This window comes from Pyrgilauda ruficollis, unplaced genomic scaffold (genome assembly GCF_017590135.1).
Source record: "Pyrgilauda ruficollis isolate IOZ18807 unplaced genomic scaffold, ASM1759013v1 scaffold6, whole genome shotgun sequence".
In the NCBI taxonomy this organism is placed as follows: domain Eukaryota; kingdom Metazoa; phylum Chordata; class Aves; order Passeriformes; family Passeridae; genus Pyrgilauda; species Pyrgilauda ruficollis.
This window is the reverse complement of record NW_024527710.1, coordinates 17243541-17270972: the sequence shown is the minus strand read 5'-3', so window position 1 is coordinate 17270972 and position 27432 is coordinate 17243541. Positions and strand designations below refer to the sequence as shown.

Sequence of the window (27432 nt, the reverse complement as noted above, 5' to 3'; positions counted from 1 at the left end):
GCTGTTCCCTAAGTGAAAGGTGTTGTGGTGTGTGCTCACTTGGTTGTTTATTTAATTCCTTGGTTGGACTGAAAGGTCACAAAGGCTTGGCTCTGATTCATTTCAGGTGAGGAGAGCAGATCTCTTGCTCCTTTCAGTGAAGTTTGGCTCTTCACTTCCAGTGAGCAGCCCAGCTGTGCAGTTGCCCTGTGGGATCTGTGGGATCCAGAGGAGCAGGATCTGCTCTGCCCCCTGTGTGTGACACACCTGCACAGAGCTCCAGAGAGCATGGATTGGCCTTAGCTACACTCCTGGAGCATTGTCTGGAAATACCCAGAGCCCTAAAATGAGGAATTACCCATCTTTCATTTGCTCCTAAAACATTCCACAACAAAAACATGAACCAAACATTCAATTAGTGACTTCAAGAAACAAAATTTCTTTTTGTTCCCCCTAAATGTTTTCCTTAGGGTTTTGCCAGCCCTTTGTTCCCAGAAAACACTTTTTGTTTTCCCTACTACACAACCCAGAAAGGAATGCACAGCCTGAAAACCCATTCCCCCAAACAATATTATCCAATATGTGACAGGCTGGCTTCTAGGCATTAGAATTGCACTGTGGGGAAGGAAAAGCTCCACAAAAAGTTGCAGCACATTGACATTGGGGCTTGAGGGAATGACAATACTCACCAAACATTTTGTAAGACCATCTCAGATGCCTCTGGTTTATGTTTTGGAGAAATTCCATGCAGGGCATGGATTGGGACATGGCATCTGTTGGTAAACACAGCATCAAGTCCTTTGGTGTGGTGAAGTTCCTTGTGTTTGTTCTGAGTTAAAATGCAGCAGGTTGAGCACTCAGTCAAAGCTTTTTAAGTCTGTTGGGTGGATCATTATTTTGGTTGACTTGAGCAGGTAGTATCTTCCTTTCTTAGGCTTCCAGTACAAACCTTTTCCTCTGTCCAGCCTTCCCCTGGACCTTGGCGTGACGTATTTCCCGTTCAGGTTGGTTTCCTCACACTCACTGTGCCACCAGCCTCCTGAGGAGAAACGTGGCCCTGTCAGTCTGTGGCAGAGTAAACAGCTCCTCCTTGCAACACAGATCTGCTTTAGGCCCTAAATTCCAGCTAAACTGGCATCTACCCAGGATTCCCAAATCACTGAATTGTTTGGGTTGGGAAAGTCCTCTAAAGTCACTGAGTGCAGCCATTCCCCAGCACTGCCAAGGCCACCACTGACCCATGTCCCCAAATGCCACACCTGCCTGGATTTTAAATCCCTCTAGGGGTGGGGACTCCACCACCCTGGGCAGCTGTGCCAGGGCTGGAGAACCCTTTCCATGAAGAAACTTTCCCTCTAATCAATTTAAGTCTCCTCTGGTGTAACTTGAGGCCGTTCCCTCTCCTCCTGTCCCTGTTCCCTGGAGCACAGCCTGATCCCCCCGGCTGTCCCCTCCTGGCAGGAGCTGTGCAGAGCCACAAGGGCCCCCTGAGCCTCCTGTGCTCCAGGCTGAGCCCCTTCCCAGCTCCCTCAGCTGCTCCAGACCCTTCCCCAGCCCCATTCCCTTCCCTGGACACGCTCCAGCCCCTAAATGACCTTGGCCTGAGGGGCCCTTCCCTGGACATGAGATGCCCCTCTTGGCATTCTTTCAGGCATCCACAATTTTCAAGATTGTGTCAGTGGTGCTGGAGAAAGAGCCCAGCCCCACCTGAGCACAGGCACCTTTCAGGAGCTGTGCAGAGTGATAAGGATAAGGTCACCCCTGAGTCTCCTTTTCTCCAGGAGCACCCCAGGATGAGCTTTAAGCTCCCAGCCCAGCCCTCCGTGGTGCAGTGCTGGGGGAGCAGAGCAGCTGCCGTGCCCTGGGGCCGTACCTGGGTGGCTCTGGGGACAGCTGGAGCTGCTGGCCGTGTCCCCGGTGGAGAAGCGCAGCTGGGCGTGCTCGGGCAGCGCGTTGGGAATGCTCCCCGACATCCTGGACAGCTGCAGGGTGAAGTTGGTGCTGGGGCCCCCCAGGCTGAAGCTGTACTCGATGTGCCTCCTGTTCCCTCTCCAGTCCTGCAGCTCGATCCGCAGCAGGTAATTCCCCTGCTGGGTGATGGAGTAGATCTTCTTCAGGCCCAGCCAGAATTCCTCTGCAAAGGTGGAGGGAAGAGATGGTTTTAGGGATAACCTGCAGGTAGTGTGTGTGAAAATACAGTATTAAAAAGGCTTTATTAATTGCTTTAATTAAATCAGTGATTTGAGTCTTGGGGACTGTTGATCTTTGCAGAGGTCTGCTGCTACATTCTTTTTGTTTACCTCTGCTTAATTGCACACTGATGATCAATAAAAGCAAGAGTTCTAAATGAACTGGAGCTTCCCCCTTTAAGTTTCCCATCTCATGTGGAACTCTGAGAGGGAGCTGGAGACATTTAAGAGGTGTGTAATTGGAATGTGTGACAAATGAAGCCAGTGACATACATAAAACCTAATGGCAATTGTTGCATTTTGGGAGGAAAGAGCTGCAGAACCAAACTGGGGTTTCAGCACCCTCCTGTACAAAGGAAATTTTTCTTTTGCTGGAATCTCTGATCATTAGTTTAATTGGTTTAATATATTATATTCATTAAGTAGCTTATTATCAGTGCAGGTAATTGCCACATGTACAAAGTGGGGCTGAATGTGAGTGCCAGGCACACAGCTGGCATTTGAAGCCATAGAGCACAAGATGCTTGAAGAAAATACTCCCTAATTTCCAGGTTAGGAGCTGTAACCTGGTTTATTTTATCACCTCAGAAGGTGCAGCAGAGCACTGAGTAGGACACAGCTAAGAGCAGTGAAATTCTCTGTGAGACCCAACTCTGCAAACATTTGGCTGCATCTTGGTGCAGTATTTGGGAATTGGGAGACCAGTCAAGGAGCCACTAAAGCATCCAACAGGATCAGATAAACTTTACAGCTGGAAGTCTACCTCAGCTGGGAGCTCCTGTCCCAAAGCTGAGGGAAAGGTTGAGATTCAGCAGCTCTTTATTATAAAAGATGTGGAAATACGTCAATATTGCTGCTCACCTTGCCAAGGTTTAGATCTATGCTATGCTTAGAAAGTCAGACTGTTTCCCAAACAAGAGGTCACTCATCTCATACGAGAAAAACAAGGAGAAGATTCTGGATGAGGAGGCTGTTGGGCAGCACTTGGTGCTACAAATTCTTTGGAGTTGATGATTAACAGGGGAATGTGGGTGTTTCCTCACCCTATCCAGCCATGGAGGGGATTGGCCACTCTGGAGAAGCCTGAGGTGTTTGCTCTGGGGAGCACACACAGCCTTGGGCTCTCCTGAGGCTGGAAAAATTGAAGTGGTTTTAAGGGTAGCAGGATTGGAGGAAGGCTCAGAGAAAGTAGTGACAGCAACTTCGTGAGGGTCTGCCTTTGTGTATATTTGAAATGCTTTGGGAAGTGCTTTTATAAGTAGTAAAATCTTGATGAAATAGTGTTTAAAGCATTCTGGCCTTGACTCAGTTTCTAAACACAGATTTGAAGGGATGTCTTTGAGAATTTCACGAGTTATGTGTTCTAGTAAGCACTTCCTGCTATTTCCAATAAATCAGTCAGCTGCTATTTGCAGGTTAGTCTGCTTTCCTTTCCATAAGAAGATTAAGCTTCTCAAATCAATTGATACACACAAAAAAAAGGAATATTTACCATTGAGGTCACCAAAACCATTTGTGTAGGCATCCCAAGTTTGGTTGAAATCCAGCGATCCATCCACTCTCTTCTGGATAACAGTCCAGGATGTGCCTGTGAAAAGGGGAAATAAGTCACAGCTTGGCCTTGGCCTCATTCCCTGTCCTTGAGTGTGCTCTGGGCTGCTCCCATTTTGGGGTAGAATGAGTTAATTGAGGTCTTCATGAAGAGAATACAAATGAGCCCAGCTGGAGAGAGCCCAGGACCCTTCAAGTGTCCGCACAAGGGTGGCTCCTCTCACAGAATTATTCTGTTAGGCTGCCTTAACTGGGTTTCACTTGTTTATGAGGGCTGAGAGACAGAGAAATTGATAAAGAAGAGATAAGAAGAGCCCCAGGCATTGGCTCAGAGGGTCAGACTGCTGATAGTGGCTGGCTGCTGGCACAGCTCCGGGGCAGGGCCGAGGTGCTGGGGCTGTGTCCAGGCTGCAGCTCCAGGGGGGTCTTCCCCGAGCCCAGGTCATGACACCCTCACTTCAGCTGCTCCAGCAAATGTCAGCAAAGGAGCTTTTTGCAGAGGGCAGCCCTGTGAGTTGTGTTTGCACATCCAAACACGTGAGGTGGCCCCACATGTTCCCCAGCTCTCTGAGGGCATGGGAAGGGATGTGGGGCAGGCACAGAGCAGCTCTGGGGGGTGCAGAGGAGCCAGGGAATGAGGGAGCTGGCCAAGCTGTGGGTGATTTGGTGACAAAAAGCATAAATTTGGATTCCTTAGGAAGGTGACATAACATTTGTATTCCTGGCTGCTGAGCCACCCAAATGTGGCCCAGGAATCCTGTCCCAGGACTCACTTCTCTGGGTGTTTGGCACAGCTCAGTCTAAAGCACAGCCTGTTAATGAACAAAACTTTACTTTTGTAAGAGCAAATTGTTTGCTTTTCTTTGGGAAATGCATTCGTGGTTGCCCTGTAATGGGTTTTATAATGACCATTTTCGTTGCCTAGCTAAAGGGGTTTGGGATTTGGATATCCTTAATTTATGTCACATGACTGTCCTTTCCTCAGTATAAACAAGAGAGCAGTAAAGAATGAGAGTAGTGATAAGAGATTTCAGGATATGGGAAACCTGATTTAGAGCAGACAGGCCACTAAGAGAAGTCAACAGGATACATAAATCATAAGTTTTTGTGTGCTTTGGGAGAAGACAAAGATTTGACTTAGAGGAAGATATTTCTGTGAAAATTAGACTGTTGCTGGCACAGCTCTTACCAAATTTCATTTCACAGTAGACATTGAAAGCTTCTGAGCCATTGGGCTGAATAGTGTAGACCCCACTGGCCTGCACGCCGCTGTGGTAGAGGGCAGTGCAGTCAGCAGCAGCACCTGGGGAGCAAACAGGGTGTTAGAAATCCTGCTAGGGGTGTGCTGAGCTGAGAGCTAGAGACAAAAATGGGAATGAATGTACTGGTAATTCTGTTTTACAATAAACATCATGGCACGGGCTGACTGCTTTGGGCATAATAGTGCAGCTGCCAAGGTGTGCATAGGTTGTGTTTTTGAAGTTTGGAAGATTTTGGAAAGTTTCTAAGGCCTAAAACTAGACTCTGGGAAATGGGCTTTCCTACCCCTTGTAAAGTTCCTAATAAATACCATGCTCACTGCTACACTTCATCAGTGCTTTCAACTTCAAAGAAAGGACTCCTAAATCTTATAATTAGCCAGTGTGAAGGAAATGAATTCTCTGTTCAGGCTCTACAAGATAGAAAGCATAGTCACAGCATGTTTACAAGAAGGGAATGGGTGCTGTTACTGCATTTTTGGACATTGTTCCTGTGTGGGACTCCTAAATCTTATAATTAGCCAGTGTGAAGAAAATGAGTTCTCTGTTCAGGCTCCACAAGATAGACATGGGTGAAAGCATGGTCACAGCATGTTTACAAGAGGGGAATGGATGCTGTTACTGCATTTTTGGACATTGTTCCTGTGTGCCACCCGAGGGACAAGTACAGCAGGAGTGGGGCTAGATAGATAAAGACATTTTTTCCAAAGAAGGAAATCTAATTCCTTCCCACAGCCCAGTGTATAACATAAAAAAATTCTCCTTTTAAACCTTCTCCTCAAACCAATCCAGGGCTGTCCCAGGGGGTGGTGGGAAGGCAGCACATGCTGTAGTCACATCTCAGAGATGGGGTCTCACCATCAGCTCTGTATGTCCCAGCCGTGGGCCTGTGCACAGCAGAGGGGATGGGCTCTGCTTCCTGCTGCTCCCCCAGGAAGGAATTCTCCAGGAGCTCCAGGAACTCGATGTGGTTTAGCTGCAAGAGCCATAATTACACTGTTAACTTCCCAAGGCTCTGGAATGATGAGGTTCATGGATCAAGACAATGTCATGCAGAGAATAATTTTTCTTGAGAGTGTAGCCCTGTGGAATACCCAATTTACCACATAAAAATAACTGCAGCTCCACGCTGGTGGATTTTAGGTGTGGGAATGCCAGCTGTGCCACTGCTCTGACAGGGTAGGGCTCATGAGGGGGGAAATGACCCCTTCTCTTGTGGTGCACCTTAATGGGCAAACAGATTTAACTTGTTTAATAATAATTTTTAATGGGCAAACAGATTAGCTTATTTCCTCAGGTGACATCACTTAGACAAATAATACCAACAGCTGAGGAGGACAGAAACCACATTGAAATGCATTTTCCTCTCAGAATAAATTAAACCTGATCATGCTGGTTGTGCTGTATTACAGTGATACATGTTGGTCTTCCACTCTGGGAGTGGGTTTTGGAAATTAAGAAAGAGGTAGAGAGCATTGAGACTTCCAGACCAAGGGAAGAGCAATAATGTGATAGATAATAAGAGGAAAAAAACCCCAAATGAACAGTCAGAAATCCAGCAGCCTGGTGTTGAGAGACTAGGTCTCAAAGCTGTTGTTGGCCACAGCTCCTGCCTGGCAGCACTGCAGCCTCTCCCAAAACCTCAGAATGGTCCCCACCTTCCTCTGCACCCCAAACTCAACAAGGGGAGCCTTCCCCAAGTGTGGGACCCTCAGCTCCCTCAGTGTCAGGAGAGATGGAAGGAGAAGCAGGGGTGGTTCCTGTACCTTGTCCTCCAGCTCCGTGATCTGGTTGTGCTGCCTGTCCAGCTGCACGTGCTGGTCCTCCACGATTCTCAGCAGCTGCTTGATGTCATTGTCCTGCTGCTCCACAAAAGCCTGGGGACAGGGAGGGGAGGATGGAGGAGGATTAGGAGCAGCAGAAGACCTTCAGCAGTAGTGCTGCCTCTGTAACTCTTGTCCTGGGGCCAGTTTTGAGAGGCACAAACCGCTGAACGTTCCCTTCCTTTTCCAGAGAATCCTAGAATATCCCTAGCTGGAAGGGGCCCACAAGGATCATCAAAATCCAGCTCCAAGATGGATTTTACCTGCTTTGACTCTAAATTGAAAAAAATTCTTTGCTTCTGGAGCAAACACCCAATTTTTGGAGATAAACTACTGGCAGCTTTGTAGATTCTTTTTAAAATTGCTCTTTTCCTTCCCTTTTCACATCCAGAACAATTTTGTTTTGTGGAATCGGCCCTTGATCCAAGCTAAATAAAAACTGATCAAAAAAGGGAAAAATTCCTAGCATTTAGGGTATCAGCTTGGGATTTGAGAGATCAGGATTCATCTTTTTGCTTTGACACAAACATCCAGTATTTTTCCATACAAAATACTTGGCCTTCTTATACTTCTGCAAAATGCAGTTAATATTTCCTTCTCTATAGAAAGCCTTATAGCCACCTAACTGCTTGCATGATTAACATATTAATTTTATTAATACCTGTAGGGTTCTTTGGTTCTGGAGGTCCTACTGGTGCTATAAATGCACCTCTCAGAGGTTTAAGCTCCTTGTTTCTACACTGAGCAGGCAGTTCCCACTGGATCGATTTGGGATGAGTTGGTGATGTCCAAACCCATGGGCTTGAGAATCTCATAATTTTCCTGACTGCAAAACTTTTTTATCATTATGATGACAAAATTCCTTAAAATCGATTTGCAAATCAATACTGAAAATAATACAGAGCTTTATAATTTCACAATTTTTCACTGATTTCTCTGGGGAATTTTACTGCGAAATTAACACTGTGTCAGAGTAAGTGAGTGATTTTTTAAAGGTTATTACAGTGATTTCTTTCTCAAAAAATCAGACTAGTACTCTAGTGAGGTGCAAGGGGAAGCATGAGCTTCTATTGCACAATTACTGGCGATGGCATTGCAGTGTATTTTGGCTCAGTGTGTCAGGGCCTTTCACAAGTCACTTACTTTGAGTGAAGAAATTTCTTTTGTCTCTTGCACCGAAGGCTGGAAAATGGCCAGTTTGGTGATCTTGTCCTCCAGTCCCCACACTTGCTCCTGCAGCTGGATTTTGTTTTGGATGAGGTCTTCAATCTTCAGGTTCATCTCCTGGGAGAGGTTCTTTATCTCCTCGTTGTTGATTTGCAGCCTGGCCGTGGTTTGCCGGAGCTGTTCTTCTTCCTCCTTGATTTCGCTGGTTTGCAGGGAGAGCTCGTAAAAGGACCTGTCAAAAATGTAGAGTTTCTGAAAGATGTCATTCATCTGCCCCTTGGTCTTGTGGACAAAGTCTTTGAGACCGTGCCCCAGCTGGAGGAGTCCATTGGCCAGGATTCGGACATCGTCCAGCATCGCAAATCTCGATTTTGTTTCGGGAGATCCCGCAGAACCCACGGAGAAAAACTCCTTGTCAGCTCCAGCTGGGAGAGCCAGGGGGGCCAGGAATAGTAAAATTGGAATGATCTTCATGTTTCCTGCTCTTGGCTCTCTTTGCTCAGGATGCAGAGGCTTTTCCTAGTGACAGCTCGTGCTCTGTGGCTGTTCTGGGTTGCAGAACTTGATCTATTTATACTCCTCTTCATTTTAGGAGAGGCAGAGCAGCGGGTTGATCATTAAGCTGTGTGTGTTTGAACGAGTGTAACCCCTCCTGAATGTAGGTTGGTACCTGGGAAGATAAAATTGAGAGACAGGCACGTTGCTGATTAAACTGGTTCTGAACTTTTCCATCTGCCAGGCCTTCTGGTGTAAAATGTTATTGATGACACGGTGTTTTTCACACAGCTCTTTTTAATAGGTTAATTGTGGGTCATAATCTCGGTGAGGGCTTAAATCGCTCCTTGTTTGTGTTGTTTGGTTCCCTTTAGTGCCTCAGGAATGTGAAAGGATTTTACCATGTTTAAGAGCAGTGGATTTTCAGGTTGTGAAGCTCCTTGATGAGCTGTGGAAGGGCAAAATATTCCCAGATGATTCACACAACTTGATTTTCATCTCAGGCCGTTTTCTGATGTAACTCATTGTGCTGCAGTGGATTTACTTGTCATCGAGCCCAGATTAAGTGAGAAAGAGGGAATTAGGTCCAGAGATTGCCTGGATGTGATTCTGCTGTGTTAAGGTTTGTGCAGTAATTTACACCATATAAAACTTATTTTTAAGAGCTGCCTTGCAGAGGTGGGCGAGATAAATAATAACTCACTTGCATTCCTCACTTTAGCATTCTTTTTGTTCACACTGCATGCAGAAAGGCTGCAAGTGCTCTGAAATAAATGCCCTCTCACCTTAGCATTCTTTTTGCTGTTTAGGATTCACACTGCATGCAGAAAGGCTGCAAGTGCTCTGAAATAAATGCCCAGTTCTGCAGTGGGTCTCTGCATGGAAACGTGGGGTTTTTTGGGTAGTACTGCAGTGTGAGTCAAAGGTATTTCTCTTTATGGACTCATTCATAGCAATCCAAGAAATCAAAATCAAACATTGCACAATGTGCTTTGGAGAGTTTTCAGGTCTTTGCTAAATTCTTGTATGTTTAGAAATTCTTCCCCTGGACTTTTTGTTGTGTTGTTGATCTACACGTGCACGTATGATATGAAGCATCCATAGAAAAAATGTTTTAAAAACTAAATTTTTACCTCATATGTTGAATTTTTTGTGTGCTCAGGGGTTGGTAATGCACAGGTAACCTTCCCATTCACAAATAAGTACTGTGAAAGTATTTTAGATCTCAGATTAATTGCTGGGGAATATTTTGTGGCAGTATGATTGGGATCAGGGTTACTGGAGTACCTGAATTATGGAAGAAAAGCAGAAGCAGGGAGATGATTAGGCCCAGCTCTGGTTAGAATAGGGATTCCTTCAAAAAAACAATTCTGAATTGTTTTCTGGCATCTGACACAGGGATTTTGGGCTGCAAAACTTGAAGAACTGGTTATAAAATTAAAAAAAACAAAACAAACCCAAAACAAATGTATAGACATTCTTCAGTCCACTTCACCGTACTTAAGTGGCTCTGGTTTTATTTGGTTTCAAATGAACCATTTTCTTTTTTAACTGTTTCGTGCAAGAAATCTTTCTGGTTTATTTTGAATTCTTCCTAACCCCATCACCTCCCAAAAATATTTATTCTTGGCTTAGTCTTAGAAAAATATAGGGAATTACTGAAGAAATAGCAATGACAAAGCAACTGGGGATCTGACATTCTACCAGGTTTCTACAGCTTGTGTCCCATGTGCTGCCTGTGCTGCTCAGGGACGACACTGCCTGTGGGGAAGGTTTGTTTTCCAAAGGGAAAAGGCAGCCAAAGGCCTGATGTCAAATATTAATGAAGCACTAATTAGCTGCCAAGCACGTTTCCATATTAATGCCAAGGCCAGTGAAGTCAGGAAGTGCTAAATTCACTACAGAGCACCCCTAGATGTCACAACAGTCCCAGAGTCCAGAAGAAAAGTGTGACACAGGAAAGCAGAGAGGAGAAAAGCTTCTTGCATGACTAAACCATAAAATTCTAGAGCTTTGGAATCCCTGAGAGGGAATCCTGCCTCTGAGAGTTGTCAGGAAAAGATGTATATAACAAACATGATCCTGAAGATCTTTCATGCACCTGGGTGACCCTGATTATATGGGCTTTAAATGTTTTTTATAGTAGGAATAAAGCAAAGAAAAAGGTCTCTGGGTTTTACTGAAAAGGGAAATTTTCATAATAAGAAAATTCATTCATAGAAATTTTCATTGTAAGAGTTAGGAGCAGCCCTTAATGTTTTAATACCTTTGTGAAGGATTTTGCAAAATGGCTGCAATGATATTACATAAATATTTAGAGGAGTGCCTGGTGCCATTATTTCCATGGCTTGGGAAGCCTTTGCACTTTAGCAATTTATTTTATGGAAGTAGAAGTGCTTTTGAGATCTGTTTGAGATAATGGGATAAGCATTGCATATATTTGGCGTGGCATTTTAATAAAAGCTCCAAACACAAGCCCTTGGGTTTGCAGCTCCTGCCTGAAACTTTGATTGATGGAAATCAAGACATTTATAATGTTTCTGTCACTTTTTCAGCCGTCAGTCCCTTTCCATGGCTGTGTTTAGACAGGAACATCTGTCATGAGGTTTTTAGTGATATGGGGTAGAAGAGAGGCTGTGAGAGCTGGGGATGGAGAAGAGAAGGCTCTGGGGAGAACGTAGAGCTCCTTCCAGTGCCTAAAGGGGCTCCAGGGCAGCTGGAGAGGGACTGGGGACGATGGCCTGGAGTGACAGGACAAGGGTGATGGTTTTAACCTGAGAGTAGGTTTTGATGAGATTAGATAAACTAATTTCTGTGTGGGTGGTGAGGCCCTGACACAGTTTGTCCAGAGCAGCTGTGGCTGCCCCATCCCAGGAAGTGTCCAAGGACAGGTGGGACAGGATTTGGAGCAGTTTGGGACAGTGGAACGTGCCCCTGGACATGGCAGGGGGTGGAATGATGTGATCTTTACATCCCTTCCAACCCGACTTGACCAGTGGTAAGGTCAGGCAGGATTTTTCCATTTGGGATCACATTCTGATTTGCCAGCTGGGCAATTTTTCCCCTTTTTCCATGTAAGTTTTCCACAAAGGGAAGATGCCTGGAATAGGAGACCCTCTGGAGGGAGGCTGCCTGAACAGGGGGAACATCCCTGCCCCCTATTGCAGTGGGATCTGTGCATCTCAGATCCCATAAGAGCTTCTTCCCAGTGAAATACCCTTTAATGAGGGCTTGAAAAGCAGTGGAGAGGGCAACAACCTGTCCCTTTCCTCAGCATTAAATCAATCCTTTGCATAAGCCTGCCTTTAATATAGGGATCCTGTAGCCTGGCTTCACAAATACCTTAAATCTTTCTCTTAAGCACTAATAATACTTAATAAAAGTTTTATGAGCAAGGTACATTTTAGAGTAAATTTTCATATCCATTTTCATTTTAAAAGAACATCAAGCAGCAAATGTATTCATGGCAGAACAAAGTAATTTAGGAGAGTCACAAAAATGGCCCTGGCCCCCTCTGAAATAGTAGGAGAGCGTTGATTTGGCAAAGTGACCAGTGGGGATGGGATTCCAAAACTTAATTCACCATGAAGGACTTGAGAGGGAAGAAATTCCCACTTGCCTGCTAAGCTTATTCCTCTGCCTGCAGGGGTGAAGCAGAGCCTGGTTCATGAGGCTTCCCCAAATGTCCCTGGAGCTGGACTGCTCTTAGGGAATTCCTTCAGATCAGCATTGGCTGTGGCTGTGTAGATGGGGCTGTTTGGGGAGCAGGTGGAATTGCCATCAGAGCCAAGGCCTTGGGTGGGATTCATTGGCCAAAATCTTTAATTAGTGCCAATTCAGGCAGCCAAGGGCAGCCTCCCTTTGCAGCTGCTGCCCCAGGAGTGTGTCCCACCAGTGCAGGTGTTTTGGAAACTCCTGGTGTCTAAAAGGCACCAGGTCCCTTCCCTGAGTTACTGCCCTCCTGAGAATCCAAAAAAGAGTCTTTTTGTTACCAACCTCCTGCTGCCAGCACTCGACAGCAGCTGTTTTATTGCACCTTAAAAGTTGTCCTGCTGTGCTCCTCACTTCACTTCTGAGCCCATCTGGCATCTGTTGTCTCTGTGGGACAAGGAACAGTTGGAAACCACTCACAAATTGTGTTCAGACCCACAGAACAGTTCCCAGAGGGAAGGGAACTTCTTTTTCCTCTTGCCTCACAAGCCAGGGCTGTTAGTTCTGCAGTGTTTGGCCAGAATGCCGTGTGCCATCCTTCATCCCTGGGAGCTGGAGGCAGCACTTGAAGCCCTCCCTGAGCTCCCATGGAACCATCCCTGCTGGATCCCCTGGCTGGAGTTGCAGGAGCCAGGCTGGCCAAGGAGGATGGTGCTGGTGTGGTGGGCAGGGCTGTGTGGGAGGTGGAATGGGGATTTCCAGGCTGTTTTTTTAAAGATGTGTAACAATTCATACACTGAGACTTGTTTGGCAGCAAAAGAACATTAATTTCCTTTGGATAACTGAGTGTTGAGGTGGAAAAGTCTGTGGAGGATGTTGCTTTTTTTTTTTTTTTCTTTTCTTTTTTTGTCTTTGAAAGAACATCAAGGAGCTTTGTGTAGATCTAAATTACTTGCACATCTAAATTACTTGCACAAAGGACAGGTAGGGGTTTGTAGTGGACAGTTTTGCTGATGAAGTGTGAATCCAACTTTCACCTTGTCGGCAGGGGCCCAGCAGGGCTCAGAGGACAGAAGATACTGCAGAATTTTGCATCTCTCATAGCTATTAAAGTAATCAGAGACTTGGAGAAATGGGACTGGAAGGGGTTTCCGGAATGTGTCCCCTGCCCAGCAAAGGCTGAGGTTGTTTTTAAACCCAGCTGGAGAGTGTCTGCCTCACCTGTCCTGAGAAACCACCAGAAAATGGAGGTTTCACACCCTCCAAGGCAATTTGTTCTACTGCTTTAACTCTCCTTACAGCCAGAACATTTTCCCTTGTGCCTCACCTAAATCTTCTCTGCTGCAATTTCCTCCCATTACATCCTGCCACATTCCCTGTGGATGTGATGAGCGCTGTATTACTTCAGACTTTGAAACAGTTCTTTAGCTACCTGGGAGTGTTGTCATTACCTGAAGCTACATGTATCCATTTAGTTTAATCCATTCTCAGAGCAGAAATGTAACCTGAAGTTATCCTGATGTCAGGAGATTTAAAAAAGAAAAGAAAAAAAGGAACAGGCCACAAGAAGGAAGGTATTTAACAGAAACCATCTGCTCTGTGTTGAGCAAATAAAGTGTATAAAGTAGAAGTAAATAAAGCTTTTCTTTCCACTTGAACTTCTCAGATTGTAGAATCACTGGGAAATTTTTAGATGGATTTTCCAAGTACCCTTCCAAACAAGAACTGTTTCGAAATATGATGAGAGTTTAAAAATGTATTTTGATGTCTGAAATAAGGGGTCAGTCATTACCAAAGACAAATTGTTTGTCTGGGTGCTTACTGCATCTGAGAGAAGAGAAAATGTCAAACCCTTCGTTGTGAACCTTTCCACAGAGGTTTAAATAACAGCATTAATGAAGGTGTGACCCCTCTCATCACCTGCTGCCTTTGTCTCTTGCAGGAACCTCCTTTATGTGTATCCACAGAGCCTTAACTTCGCCAACCGGCAGGGATCTGCCAGGAATATCACAGTGAAAGTGCAGTTCATGTATGGAGAGGATCCCAGCAATGCCATGCCGGTGAGGGGAGCTCTGTGCTCCGTGGGAAGGGCAGGGCACTCCTGGCAGGCAGGAAACCCCTGCCTTAAATCCTCACTGAAATGCATTTCAAAAGAATGAATTCAGAGGAATAGAAAGTGGTGTTTTAAAGCAAAGAGTGCATTTGTGTAGAGTTTGTGAGGTAACAGTGGAGCAGCTGGAATTTTAACGTGAGATTATTGATTGTAAGGGTGGTGAGGTCCTAGCAGAGGTTGTCCAGAGAGATTCTCCATCCCTGGAAGTGTTCAAGGACTTTTTGGATGGGGCTTGGAGCAATTTGGGATAGTGGAAGGTGTCCCTGTCTCATTCCTGAGATGGGATTTAAATTCCTTTCCAACCCAACCCGTTCTGGGATTCTGTGTTTGCAGCAGACACTGCTCGTGGTTGGAATAGAAGCTTTGCTTCCATGACAAAAGAATTAAAGGTGACAGCTTTGTTCAGGGCCAGCAGTGATCCCCACTCAGAGAGGAGCTGTGCAGGGGTGGTTCCATCCATCAGTTCTTCTGCCGTGTCTGTGTCCATGTGTCACTGGAGTTGTTGAAATTGTGCCTTTTCAGTGACTGAGTGAAGTGCTGCCTGTAAGTGAAGGGGCAGGGAACAAGCTGGAACAGGTGCACAATAAATGGAGCTCTAAATGTTTCTGCAGGATTATGGAACAAATTCTTGGCACAGTTTTATAGCGGTTCTGTGTTTCTTTTCCTCTTTTTGCAGGTCATCTTTGGCAAATCCAGCTGTCCTGAGTTTTCCAAGGAAGCATACACAGCTGTGGTGTATCACAACAGGTAAAACACAGTGTGGAAGTGCAGTTAGTCACCAGTGACTGGTGTTAATTATTTAACAATCAGCGTCTGGACAGCACTCACAGTGACTGCAGTGCCAGTTGATGCTGTCCTTAGAGTTTTGTGACAACTGGGAGACAGAGTCTTTGTTTGCTGTGGTACAGATCAGCTTTGTGTGATCCTGAGCACGTAGCCCAGCTCAGCAGATGCTCCAAGTACAGCTCCAGTCAGCAGTCATGAAGATTTATGTTCCAAACTCACGGGAGCAGGTGTCCCCGTTGTTTTCTTGGAGCCTTTTAGACATTAGGTACAAATTGGAGCTACTTGGTCTTGAAAATAATTCCCTTGCAGCTGGGGTGAGGGGTGCTGAATCCAGCAGGAACATGTTCCTGGCTTTGCAGCTGTGCCAGGGAGAGATGCTCCAGGGAGAGATGTTCCAGGGGAGATTCCTGTCCTGCAGGTTGGGCTTGTGGCAGTGTCCACATTGAGACAGGAGTTTATTGCTCATGTGGTTCAGAGTGCCTGTGTGAGGAGGAGACTGCTGCCCATTTTTTTGTGGATTAGAAGTTTTCCCAGTCCTTTTTGATCAGAAAGTGAGCTTTAATCCTTTGGGATAGCCCATACACTCCCTTCCCTGCAGATCCTTTAACTCAAAGGGTTCAGTCTCAAGCACAAGATAGCAAACCACTGTGGGTGACTCAGCTGAGGCTCTGCTCTCTGCACAGATCTCCTGATTTTCACGAGGAAATCAAGATTAAGCTTCCAGCCACTTTGACAGACCACCACCACCTGCTTTTTACTTTCTACCACGTCAGTTGCCAACAAAAACAAAACACACCCCTGGAGACTCCAGTTGGCTACACCGTGAGTGTCTTTCCAGCCTTACATTTTTCAGCACAGGATTCATTCAAATGCATTTGCTGGCTCTTTGTTTAGCATCCCTGTGAACTCATATACCATTGGAGAGCTTGAGAAATTGGAAAAAGTTCAAAGAAAGCCTTGAGAAATGTGTGGTTTTGTTGTTTTCTTCTCTTTGCAGTGGATCCCGATGCTGCAGAATGGCCGGTTAAAGACGGGTCAGTTCTGTCTCCCTGTGTCATTGGAAAAGCCACCACAGGCTTATTCAGTGCTTTCTCCAGAGGTGAGCTGAGTTCTGCCTGCTGAAAACCAGCAGAGTACATGTGAGAAAAAATGAGAGGATGTATGTGTACACATCTCTGTGTGTGCATTTCTTTATTTCTTAAAAACGGTTAAATTTAGACAGAATTTTAGTGTTTGTGTGTGGCTATGTGTGTGTGATCTGACCAAAATAAATGAAAATAAATGAATTTGTAATTAGCAGAGCCTAAGCTCTGCTTTCTGTCACATCTTCTCTCTTTCTTCCTCAACCTGCAGGTTCCTCTCCCTGGGATGAAGTGGGTGGACAACCACAAAGGGGTTTTCAATGTGGAAGTTGTTGCTGTGTCATCCCTCCACACTCAGGTGGGTGTCAGGAGCAGTCACTGGAATAAAATAATCTTCTGACAGTTGAAACACTGTCAGAGTTGTTGCTGTGAAGGGTGTAAAAATCCCTTGTAGTGAAATTACAATCTCATTTTCAGTTCTGAGCCAGCACACCTGTTTTTCCACATTCTGCTGTGAGTATATTTGAGAAGTTCTGCTTAAAAAGATGAGTGGTTTGGCTTAATTCACAGGAGGGTGAATGGCCAACAGTGTTGTCAGACTGTTGTGTTTGATACAACAGCTCTAACACAGGCAAATGATGTTTTCTTGTTCTTGCTTTCTTGTTCTTGTTTTCTTGTTCTTCTCTTTCCCCTCCTCCTCTTTTGCTTCCTCCCTGTATTTTCCCTCTGTCTGCCTTTGATCTGAAAATAAAGATGACAATCATTTTGTTTAATCATTTCAGCTTTTGTTTTATTAATTCCCACTGTGTCATTTTGATGGGGTGTGCGTATTCTATTTGTGCTGTAAGTAGTAATGTGATTTTAGTGCATTTTTATCTGGTTTGTCTAAGAATATACAGTCTGTGGGTCCTCTAGTTTTGCCTTGGTAACTTTGAAAGTAGAATTAGAATTAAATATGGACAGATCTCTCAAAGACGTTCAGTTTCTGATAATTTTGTGAGATTAAATGGCCAGATAGAAAAATGAGGGCGAGAACCCATCCATGAGACACAAATCCATAGAAAATGAAAATATTTTGGGGATTCTTGCTGATTATTGGCTTTTTGCTTGTTGTAGGACCCTTACCTCGACAAGTTCTTTGCACTTGTCCATGCTCTGGATGAGCACATGTTCCCTGTGCGAATAGGAGACATGAGAATTATGGAGAACAACTTGGAAAATGAACTGAAGAGCAGCATTTCAGCTTTAAATTCCTCTCAACTGGAGCCGGTAGTGCGATTTCTTCATCTCCTGCTTGACAAACTGATCCTTCTGGTAGTAAGACCTCCTGTCATTGCAGGCCAAATAGGTATTTTATTTAAGTTTTATAGAGAATTACATAGCTGAAAGTTTGACACTTCCAATTTTATCATATTTATGTAGACGTAAAAAAGTCCATTTTTATGCTTTATTTTAGTGCCACTAATATACCAAGTGTCTCCCAAATAAAACATGCTGGCATCCAGATCTGGGGTGATATACACAGGAGCAATATTTAATATTTAATAGAAAGCTTCTAAGAAGAACTGGGAATATGGTGTCCAAACTGAGCCACCAGAAAAAGTGCCTGATTTTCCTGGATGCTCAGCATGTTTGTAGCACTAAAGCTTGTTGAGGTGTCTCCATCCTGACAGAAAGTAGGGATTTCAACCTTATTGGTCACCTTGGAAAATCTGGATGCTGCATGTTCCTGTTGTGGATCTGATACTGCCAGCATGAATAATCCCTTCTTTTGTTCCCTGTGAAGCGCTAAGCTCTGGCAGTACAAAAAAACTCAAGTTTAAGTCAGGATTAGATCCTTACTATTTAAAACAGCAGTTTTTGCTGGTTTTTTTATTGGTAGGAAACCTGAGTTTGGACATGGTGGAATATAAGGATCTAAGACTGCTTTAAAAATACTTTTTAAAGTATTTTCTTAGTTGTATCAAGTATTTATTTATTTAATCTTTCTGGGAAAGAATTTACCTGCATTTTTATTTTATATTTTTATGTTCTTTCACTCTGTCAGTGTTCTGTACTGGTTTAGTTGGTTTGTATGGAATATTATGGACATTAGTGACTGGATTTATTTAAAATAAGATTTTCATTCTCTAGCTACTGTCTTCTTCATCCTCAATTTTTCTAGAATATCTGCTTCGGTCTGTGTGTAGTTTTTTGTGCTCATTTTCAGAGCAGCTTTTTTCTCTCCACAGAATGAAATTGTTCATTTGATACAGATTGTATTTTGGCTAAGGCTTAAATAGAGGAAATAATTAACTGAGAAAAGCATGATAAATATCCAAAGGGTATTATTAATCAATTAAACAAGGACTTGCTCTTGTTACCATTGCAGTTGATGACCAAAGTTGGGCTGGTTCCAGAAATGGAGCCTAAATTCGTTAAGTTTATTATTAATAAAAGTGGCAGCTGATCACTGGAGCAGCTGACCTGCTCTCAGGCTGGTCAGAGTGGTTCAAACACCAGGCTCAGCTTGGGATGAGCAATGCTTGCTAGGCTCTGAGAAGCTCCACCATTTACCCTGTAGGAGGTGGATGAACAGCACATTTAGGATTGCCCCTGGGTCCTGCTGCAGTCTAAACCAAACTCCTCCCTTTTTGCTTTCAGTGAACCTGGGCCAAGCATCTTTTGAGGCGATGGCATCGATCATAAACAGACTTCACAAGAACCTGGATGGCAACCAGGACCAGCATGGCAGGAACAGCCTGCTTGCTTCCTATATTTATTATGTTTTTCGCCTGCCCAACACTTATCCCAACTCGCCATCACCAGGTAGCTCTTTTTCATTTTATTTCAAGTTTGGTAAGAGAAAGCAGAAGCCACTTGCAGGCAGGTGCTCCTGAGTTCCAGCTGTGTGGCTGCTTCCCTGCAGGGCTCTGTTATTAATTTGCCAGTGTAGCCACTTAAAAGATGAGTTTAATTACTGTTAGTTGTGTCACATTCAATTATTTGATTATTTTAAATAAGTATCACTGCTGAAGGATCGTGAATTATGGCAAAAAAAAGGATTTTAGGGTTTTTTCTATGAGAGAGGTGTGATACACTCCTGGCCTGTCATGTTTCCCAGTCTCCTTCACAAGAACTTTTATGCTTTAATCTATTTCCAGCAAAAAGTTTAAACACTGGCTGGATAGAATAGATATCCAAAGGGTATTATCCATCAATTAAACAAAGACTTGCAGTTGATGACAAAAGTTGGGCTGATTCCAGAAACAGAGCCTAAATTCATTGAATTTATTATTTATATAATATTTTTACATATTTTAATGCATGTGCGTATATATACACATATGTACATACATACATATATATATATAAAACATGTTTTTATTATTATGTATACATATAAAATATAGACATATTTAAAACAGGAGTGCAAAATACTAGAAAACACATGTCTGAGTGCAGGAGGGAAATAAATTAATCCCAGCTGAGAGTGAGGGATGGGAAAGAGGTGGTGTGAGTGGCAGCCGTGGAAAACCAGGTTTTGGAAGGAATGTTCATGCACAGAGTGGGGGAAGCTCTGAGAGGTGTTGGGAAGGTTTTGTACCTAAAATTGTGCCCACCTTGAGTGTGAGGTCTGGAAAACATCCTGTTAGCTAAAGACAATCCCATAGGGAGCCTGTGGATAAAACAGCTTTTTGTTCCCATGCTGGACTGACTGGGCAGGAGAGGGCTGGGTGTCCTGAGGGGGTCTGGGTGATGGAGGATGGCCAGAGTGACCAGACAGGGGAGGCCTGGGTGTCCTGAGGGGATGGCTGGACTGCCTGGGCAGGGCTGGATGTCCTGAGGGGCTCTTTGTGAGGGGTGATGACACTGACCGGGCAGGGCTGGGTGTCCTGAGGGTGAAGGATGGCCACACTGACCAGGCAGGGGAGGCCGGGCTGTCCTGAGGGGCTCTGGGTGAGGGATGGCCAGGCTGTCCTGAGGGGCTCTGGATGAGGGATGGCCAGGCTGTCCTGAGGGGCTGTGGGTGAGGGATGGCCAGGCTGTCCTGAGGGGCTCTGGATGAGGAGGGGCTCTGGGTGAGGGATGGCCAGGCTGTCCTGAGGGCCTCTGGGTGAGGGATGGCCAGGCTGTCCTGAGGGGCTCTGCGTGAGGGAAGGCCGGGCTGACCAGGCAGGGCTGTTCTGAGGGGCTCTGCATGAGGGGTGGCCGCACTGACTGGATGTCCCCGCAGGTCCCGGCGGCCTGGGGGGCTCCGTGCACTACGCCACCATGGCCAGGTCGGCCGTGCGCCCCGCCAGCCTCAACCTGAACCGCTCGCGCAGCCTCAGCAACAGCAACCCTGACATCTCCGGCACCCCCACCTCGCCCGACGACGAGGTGCGCTCCATCATCGGCACCAAGGTACGTCTGTCCTGTCCTTCCTGTCCTGCCAGGGACCCCTCAGAGCCCCAGCACCTCCCAGTCCTTCCTGAGTTCCAGGGGAGGGCTTGGGGGTTGTCCCAGCCTCTCCTCAGCCCTTACCTGGCTGTTGCTGGTGGCACCACAGGAGCACCGCTCCTTGGAAATGTTCCTGACTTTTGGAGCCATCCTGGAGTGCTGCTTCCACTCCTGCTGAGGGCAGGAGTCCTTCTGGATTGGTCTCCCCCTCACTTTTTGCATGGCCAGCAGCCGAATCCTTTGTCCAGCTCTATTGTGTCTCCCCAAACCTTGCACCCTCTTACCCCACTCTTCCCTCCCAATCCCAAACTCTCTCCTCTCCTCTGCATTCAGCTGCTCAGGTTTCTCTACTCCTCGTGTCCAGAGTGGGTGTCTTGCACACAGCAGGAGCATTCCTGCTCCCTGCATGGCCCAGAGAGGATTTAGGATGCGCACCTCCCCTGCGAGGGGTGCCCAAGCTGCTTTGGGGTTCCCTCTTTTCTTTTTATTAAATATTCTTCAAACTGTTATAACTTCATCAGGGTGAGACTCTTTCCCACCATGACCTTTCACTCTTCCAGCACAGATGAATTCCTGAGCCCTTTCAGGGAGGCTGATTAATTTCCTTTGGAAGTTTAGGGAGCAAGGTTGTGACCACAGCCACCACCCTGACCAGACAGGCTTGATTTGGCTGATGCTGGGTTTTATAAGAGCAAGAAAAACACAATTTGAGGAAGAGGTACCAATTTTAAACGAGTAGCAGCATCATTTGCTGACCAAATAAGAGGCTGAAGAATTGTGGGTAGGCAAATGATTATTTCTTACATCAAAGTCTGGACTTAGAAGTCTTGAAATATTTTAAAGACCACTTCAGTATCTTGCTAATTAAACAAGCCTGACCTTTTGTGAAATGCCACAGGCACTGATGTGCATATGGAATTTACCCAGACTATCAGAAGTTTAACGTGTGCTGGCTTGGTGAATAATGTCACAGTACAAAATGAAGAGGTGTACTCCAGGCTTTAAAGGAAAACCTGTTCCGTGGATAATTGTTGAGGGAAAAGTTTCCTTTAGGGTAGTCTGAGCATCAGGAATTAACCTCAATCTGGCTATATACAGACTTTTGGTTGAGTAGAATTATTTCTGTTTCTTAATATCAATAGACAAAAATAAGACACTTCTTGAGATGCTGACATGAGTAAAAGGGTGCAAAAATCCCTGTTGTTTCTCCAAGTAATGGCTTAAGGAATATTCCCAGATATGTTCTAATTTGAGGTGCAAGTTCCCAAACACAGGAAGTTTTCTGCTTTAAAACAACTCATATTGTGGGGTTTTTTGTTGTTTGAGGGAGGTCTTCAAAGTCCAGTCTTGTGTTATTTTTTTATTCTAATATAAGGTATTTAGAGGTGTGGTATAAGTGCTTTAAGTCTCCCTTATCACCTTCTTGCTTCATTTTGAAAACTCTTTACAGGATTTGGAAGATTTCTGTTTATTGTCACAGCAGAGGAGATCTTAGGTCTGTCACTTGTTTTGCCATCATTTGTGAATTGAAGCCATGTAAATTTTATTCCCTACTAAAGAAAATTTATTAAATGTCTAAAAAGACATATTTAAAGTGATCCTGGAATGCTGGAGATGTGTTGGGAAAAACCCAGAGGACGTTGTGGGGTTTCATTGCTCTGCCAGTGGATTTTCACAGATGTGGGTTATGTTCTGCACAGACCCAGCTGCAGGTTAAACCCCAGGGGCAGCACAGAATTTAACAACAGCTTTGTGAACTTTGGAGTGACTCTGCCAAGCAATAAGAAGCTCTCGTACTCTTTTGTTTTCCGAAGAGGAAAGAACCCTTTCCAGATTGTTACAAAATGACTTTTGCTTTTGCAAACGCAGTGTGTGTTTAATTGTTATCCTCAGAACCAGAGCGACAAGATAGGAAATCCTGAGAGAGAAATGTGAGGGGGATAAAGGCATTCTCAAAATTAGTCCTGATTTTACAAAACAAGAGCTTAGTTCAGCATTCTGCAAAGCCCTTTCGACTTTAAATCACTGTGAGCAAAATAAAGCATGTTTATGGGGCTGAGCAGGGTACAGGGCTTTGATTTATTCCTGGCAAAAAGTAATTGAGATTAAAACACTCTCCTTATGTGTTCAGTATTTTTTTTATTGGACATCTTAAGCAAAATTACAGCACTGCTGAGCTCTGCCTGGAGGAGCTCGGTGGATTAATGGTTTGAATCCCAGGTTACAGCTCTCACACCAGGTTCAACCTTGAGGTGGATTTTAGTTTGCTGAGAGAAGTAGATGATTTGGCTTGGTGGACTTTGCAGCTGATGCTGATCACTGGGATGAAATGGGCTGCACCTTTGCTTTGTGTATTGGGAAAAAGCCCTAAGTTGGCACAGAAATGAGGATGGAAGCTCTCACTCAGGTGAGGTTGTCAAAATCTATGTGTGGTATTTATAAGGAATTGTGTCTGTCAGAGCTCCTTCCTGGGACCCAGGGAAGTCCACTCCATCCCCCTGAATGTTCCTGATTTGGGAGCAGCACAGGTTTGAATTTTTCCTTCTTGAGTGTCTCAAGGAGAAGAGAGCAGACAGAGGAAGGTTCCACAGTGATTTTGCCAGAGTGATCCATTGCAGTAGAATTTGGAGTACAGGCTAGACTGAGCTTTTGAAAAGCAGGATGGTTTTTCAAATGTTTTGCTTGGAAAACAGGTTGGTTCCAGAAAAGGTATGTGCTCTTTCCTCCCTTTGCCACAGTGCCCAGGGGAAATGCCCAAGTGTCCATGTGAAATCCTGTCCACAGGTTATTCTGCCAGCAGTGCTGGGCTTTTATTCCATAGGCAGGGAACCCTGTGAGGATTGACAGTCAGCCTCTTCAGTTTCTCAGCATTTCTGTAAGAATTATAGAGCTTATGAACTCCAGGCTGCCCTGAAGTGCTGGAAACCTTAGAGAGCATCCTCACATCTCAGCACCAGTTTTCCTCTGTCACAGTGTAAATCTCACCTGGCTCCATGGGAATGGGTTTAAACTGAGCAAAGGACAAGCAGGATTTTTCAGGAGGAGAAGAGTTTTTGAATGTCAAGCATTCCAGACAGGACAGGCCAGACCAGAGCTGTTGACAGGATTAATGTTATGTATGTATATGAGATATAAAATAATCCTCTGGACTCAGTGTCTTGTCAGGCACCTGAGAACTCAGGTTCTAAGTGCTGACGTGTTTGCAGTGTACCCACTTTGATTACTTGTAAGGACTGAACTTTGACTACTGTATGGCATGCAACATGTAATATTTCTTTCCTTTCCCAACTGCTTTCTGTCACATGCCCAGGGCTTGGACCGCTCCAATTCCTGGGTAAACACTGGTGGTCCAAAAGCAGCCCCATGGGGATCCAACCCCAGCCCAAGTGCAGAGTCAACACAGGTGGTGTCTTCGGTTGAGGTTTTTCTGCCTTTGTTTTCCCTGATGTTTTCCTGTAGAATATCTTCCTTTCAGTGCATTTTCCAGTTTTGATGGTTTTTTTTTTTTTTTTTTTTGTTCTGTAACTGTTTATTTGAAAACTTTCCAGTTTGATTTTATAAATTCTCATTCCCTCCCCCCGCCCACACTGCATGAAAAACCTCCGATCGCGTGAACGTGTCCCCTCCTTTCATTTCAGTGGTTGCTGGTCTGTGAAATGTAAATGCTGTGACTGCTTTTGTTTTCTTTTTTTTCTCTTTCTCTTACACTAGTTTCAGCTTCAGGTGGAGCACATTTCTAAGTGGGAACATTAATCACAGCTTCATAGTTTTGTCCATGTTTGCCATTCCTTTCGATGTCGTGAACCATTTTGCCATTCTCATCAAGCATTTAGTACTCATCGTCCAGTAATCCTTCATGACTTGTTTGAGTGGAGTATTGTGAACCCAAATTGATTGCCACATAAGAAATTCTCTCTTAAAACATGTCAATTTGAATGCTGGAGGCAGTGATTTGCCAGGGACAATTGTATTGTTCTGTGTTGCAAAGTATGAAAACTTTACAGCAGCTTCAGTCAGGAAGAGTTTATTTAGCCCCCGTTGCCTGCTGCTCTCCACTGCATGGATGCCTTGAACGTACCTCTCAACTGCTCCTCCTTCCCAGTTTATCAGCCTTCCCAAAATATTTAGTCCAAGTTCACTTGCTCTCGTGGCAAATAATTTCCATCAGAAGCAGAACTTGAGTGATTTTCCCCTTGCCCTTGGCAGCAGCAGCGTGGCTGTGGGTACATCCCCCCACGCTTGGCCTCTGGTAGATTGAGAGGTATGGGCTGAAATTCCGGATATTACCTGTGCATGTTGATAAAATGCAACGATGGAAAAGTTTCATGCTTTGCAGCATTGTCTTTGTGCATCAGAACATGCAGTTCTTTAAATAACCTGTATGTGTTAAAACCAATCAGAATTGCTGTCGTTTTGTTTAGACCCAATCCGTAAATGCCTAAGAGTTTGAGAACGCTTAAAAAGCTGTAAAAACCCTACAGTTGGAAGAGTATTTTTGTAAACGTTCGTTGTCCTTGAGCTGCAAAACCCATCCACAGCAAACTTTAATGTCCTGTCATCATTCATTCATCTCCACTCCGTAGGCTACGGATCGAAGTTGTAATCGTATGTCTTCGCACACTGAGACGTCAAGTTTCTTACAAACATTAACAGGACGATTACCAACCAAAAAGGTAGATTTCAGTGGAGACAATTGATATTGTGGGGCAGGGAGGTCAAGTCATTCTGAAAACGTGATGCAATTTATTCTTTTATTTATAGCCTGATTATTTTTTTCCTCCCCGAGATCATTAGGAACTGCTGGTGCTTAACACCTCTGAATATCCAGGCTGTAGGGAATGTGAAGTATTTGGAGCTGAATTGGGAAGAATTAAATGATCAGGAGTTGCTTGTCTGATTTAATGGCCATAGTGTTTGGGGCCAGTTTATTACTGGCTTTCAAAAAATATGAATAGCACTGTCTAGACATGTAAATGATGCATTTTGTGTGCAAAATGAAAATGTGTTGGATGGCTCGGTGTGCTGAGCTCACTTATCCAGGTGTTAATCCAGAGAGACTCCAGAAAGGGAATGGGAGTCACTTTGAAAGTGAACTCTCTTACAGGAAATGAGAACCTTGTAAACAATGTCAGAAAGGCAAAATGCCAGAGCTTTTGTGTAAAGAAAATGTGGCCACTGGCACTGTCAGTCTGTGGGTTGATCTTTTCCGAGAAAAGAAATCCAAGAGCTGTTTGAGCCCCGTGTTTCTTTCTTACTGTTTTAAGTCCTTTCTCACAGTAAATATACATCTTTGTACAAATCATTTTATATGTCCACTTTTTACTCCTTTTTCCTGCGAAAATCAGACCAGGCAGAAAGGTAGACTTTTTAAACTAAACTAATTTGAGCACCAACCTTTTTTTAAATTATTATTTCTTGGGGGCGGGCGGAAAATTCTTTTGACACTTGAGATTCAATCCTGGAGCGAGATGCTGTGAAACGTTTCTCACATCACATGTCATAACCTCATCCCTCATTGTTAGCTGGGGATTTCTTTATGGGATGCCACCACTGCTGTCATGTCCTCAGTTATTTAGTTTGCTTAACTCATTGTTTGCCATACTTGCCACGGACCGTGCTGACATTTCTCATGGGGGCTGTGTTGGGAGTTGCTCTGGAGGCTCGGGCTGACTCTGGCTTTGACTCTGTAGCTTTTCCACGAGGAGCTGGCCCTGCAGTGGGTTGTGTGCAGCGGGAGCGTGCGGGAGGCGGCCCTACAGCAGGCCTGGTTCTTCTTCGAGCTGATGGTGAGCAAACACCTCCCTGATGTCTCCCAGCCCCTGCTCTCAAGCAGAACCAGCAACAGCTGCAAGTGGCTCTGCTGTAATTTATATCCCCATAGGTGAAGAGCATGGTGCATCATCTGTATTTTGCTGACAAACTGGATGCGCCGAGGAAGAATCGTTTCCCGGAGCGCTTCATGGATGACGTGTCTGCACTGGTCAGCACAATTGCTGGTGATATAGTCTCCCGCTTCCAGAAGGTGATGGCAAACAATTACACTGAGCCCAGCTCAGCCACCAGCCCTCCTGCCTCTTTTTTGCTTGAAAACACACAGGGTTCTTCATCTGTTTTCTGGTTTTCTCTTCCTTCTCTCCAGGACACGGAGATGGTGGAGCGGCTCAACACCAGTCTCGCGTTTTTCCTCAATGATTTGTTGTCCATCATGGACAGAGGATTTGTTTTTGCTCTTATTAAGACCTGCTACAAACAGGTGAATGCAGATAAACATTGTGGCTTAACTGAACCATGGCAGAACCTGTTAGATTTGTCTGGACAGACAGCAAAACACGGACACAGAGTTTTGCTGTTCAGGTCTTCTTAGAGCAGGGCATTCTCAGAGGTGATTTAGGGTTTACGCCTCTCTGATTACACTCTTAACTGTTAATTAGAAGTCACTCCCTGGAGTGAATGGGCAGGCAGCAGGGAGGGAGAATTATTCCCTCTGCTCACCATATTCAGAGTAATTGAATCAAAAATTAGTGGGAGGTTCTGTGAGGGAGCACAGACTGTTATGGTCTCTTAAGGACACGGTGACCCTGGATGATTGTATTGATCACTGAGCTCCTCTTCCATCCTTTGGGGCATGCAAGGTGTCCTTCCCCACAGGGAGGACACCTCTTTTGCAGTGTGACAGGGAAATCACCCTGAACCACAAAGTTTTCTTTGACTACAAACATCCATTCTGACACAGTGTACAGAAGAGATAACAAGGGATCAGTGAGAAGTGGGACTAAGCTTAGACTCATTTTCCCTGTAGAGTCTAGAAAATTCTCTGTAAGGGGCAGAAGAACTGCAAGAGCATTTAAGATTTTAAGGTGCCTGCTGTATATTTCATATATCATTTGTCATTAATTATATTTTTATATATAAAAG

The 27432-nt window shown here is 44.7% G+C and overlaps 2 protein-coding genes across 10 annotated transcripts in view; one reads left to right on the top strand and one right to left on the bottom strand.

Annotated features, from left to right (window-relative positions):
• Positions 1-27432, top strand: part of DOCK7 (dedicator of cytokinesis 7) — a 94808-nt gene that overhangs the window by 38079 nt on the left and 29297 nt on the right. For 7 of the 9 annotated variants that reach the window (XR_005956472.1, XM_041483600.1, XM_041483599.1 and 4 more), the window contains exons 15-26: positions 14057-14174; positions 14904-14974; positions 15697-15835; positions 16011-16112; positions 16367-16453; positions 17212-17443; positions 18739-18903; positions 20312-20481; positions 25101-25190; positions 26208-26303; positions 26399-26539; positions 26657-26770. Coding sequence is in view for 8 of the 9 variants with exons in the window: in XM_041483600.1 (XP_041339534.1) it covers positions 14057-14174; positions 14904-14974; positions 15697-15835; positions 16011-16112; positions 16367-16453; positions 17212-17443; positions 18739-18903; positions 20312-20481; positions 25101-25190; positions 26208-26303; positions 26399-26539; positions 26657-26770 (1525 nt within the window). In the remaining variant the exon portion in view is untranslated. The remainder of the gene's footprint in view (positions 1-14056; positions 14175-14903; positions 14975-15696; positions 15836-16010; positions 16113-16366; positions 16454-17211; positions 17444-18738; positions 18904-20311; positions 20482-25100; positions 25191-26207; positions 26304-26398; positions 26540-26656; positions 26771-27432) is intronic. The other 2 variants (XM_041483604.1, XM_041483603.1) reach the window with 1 other exon arrangement.
• On the bottom strand, positions 92-8442 carry ANGPTL3 (angiopoietin like 3). The gene is given in 6 exon segments (XM_041483609.1): positions 92-1018; positions 1853-2113; positions 3661-3756; positions 4909-5050; positions 6688-6855; positions 7945-8442. Coding segments are annotated over 6 exon segments (1347 nt in total). The 3' UTR covers positions 92-836.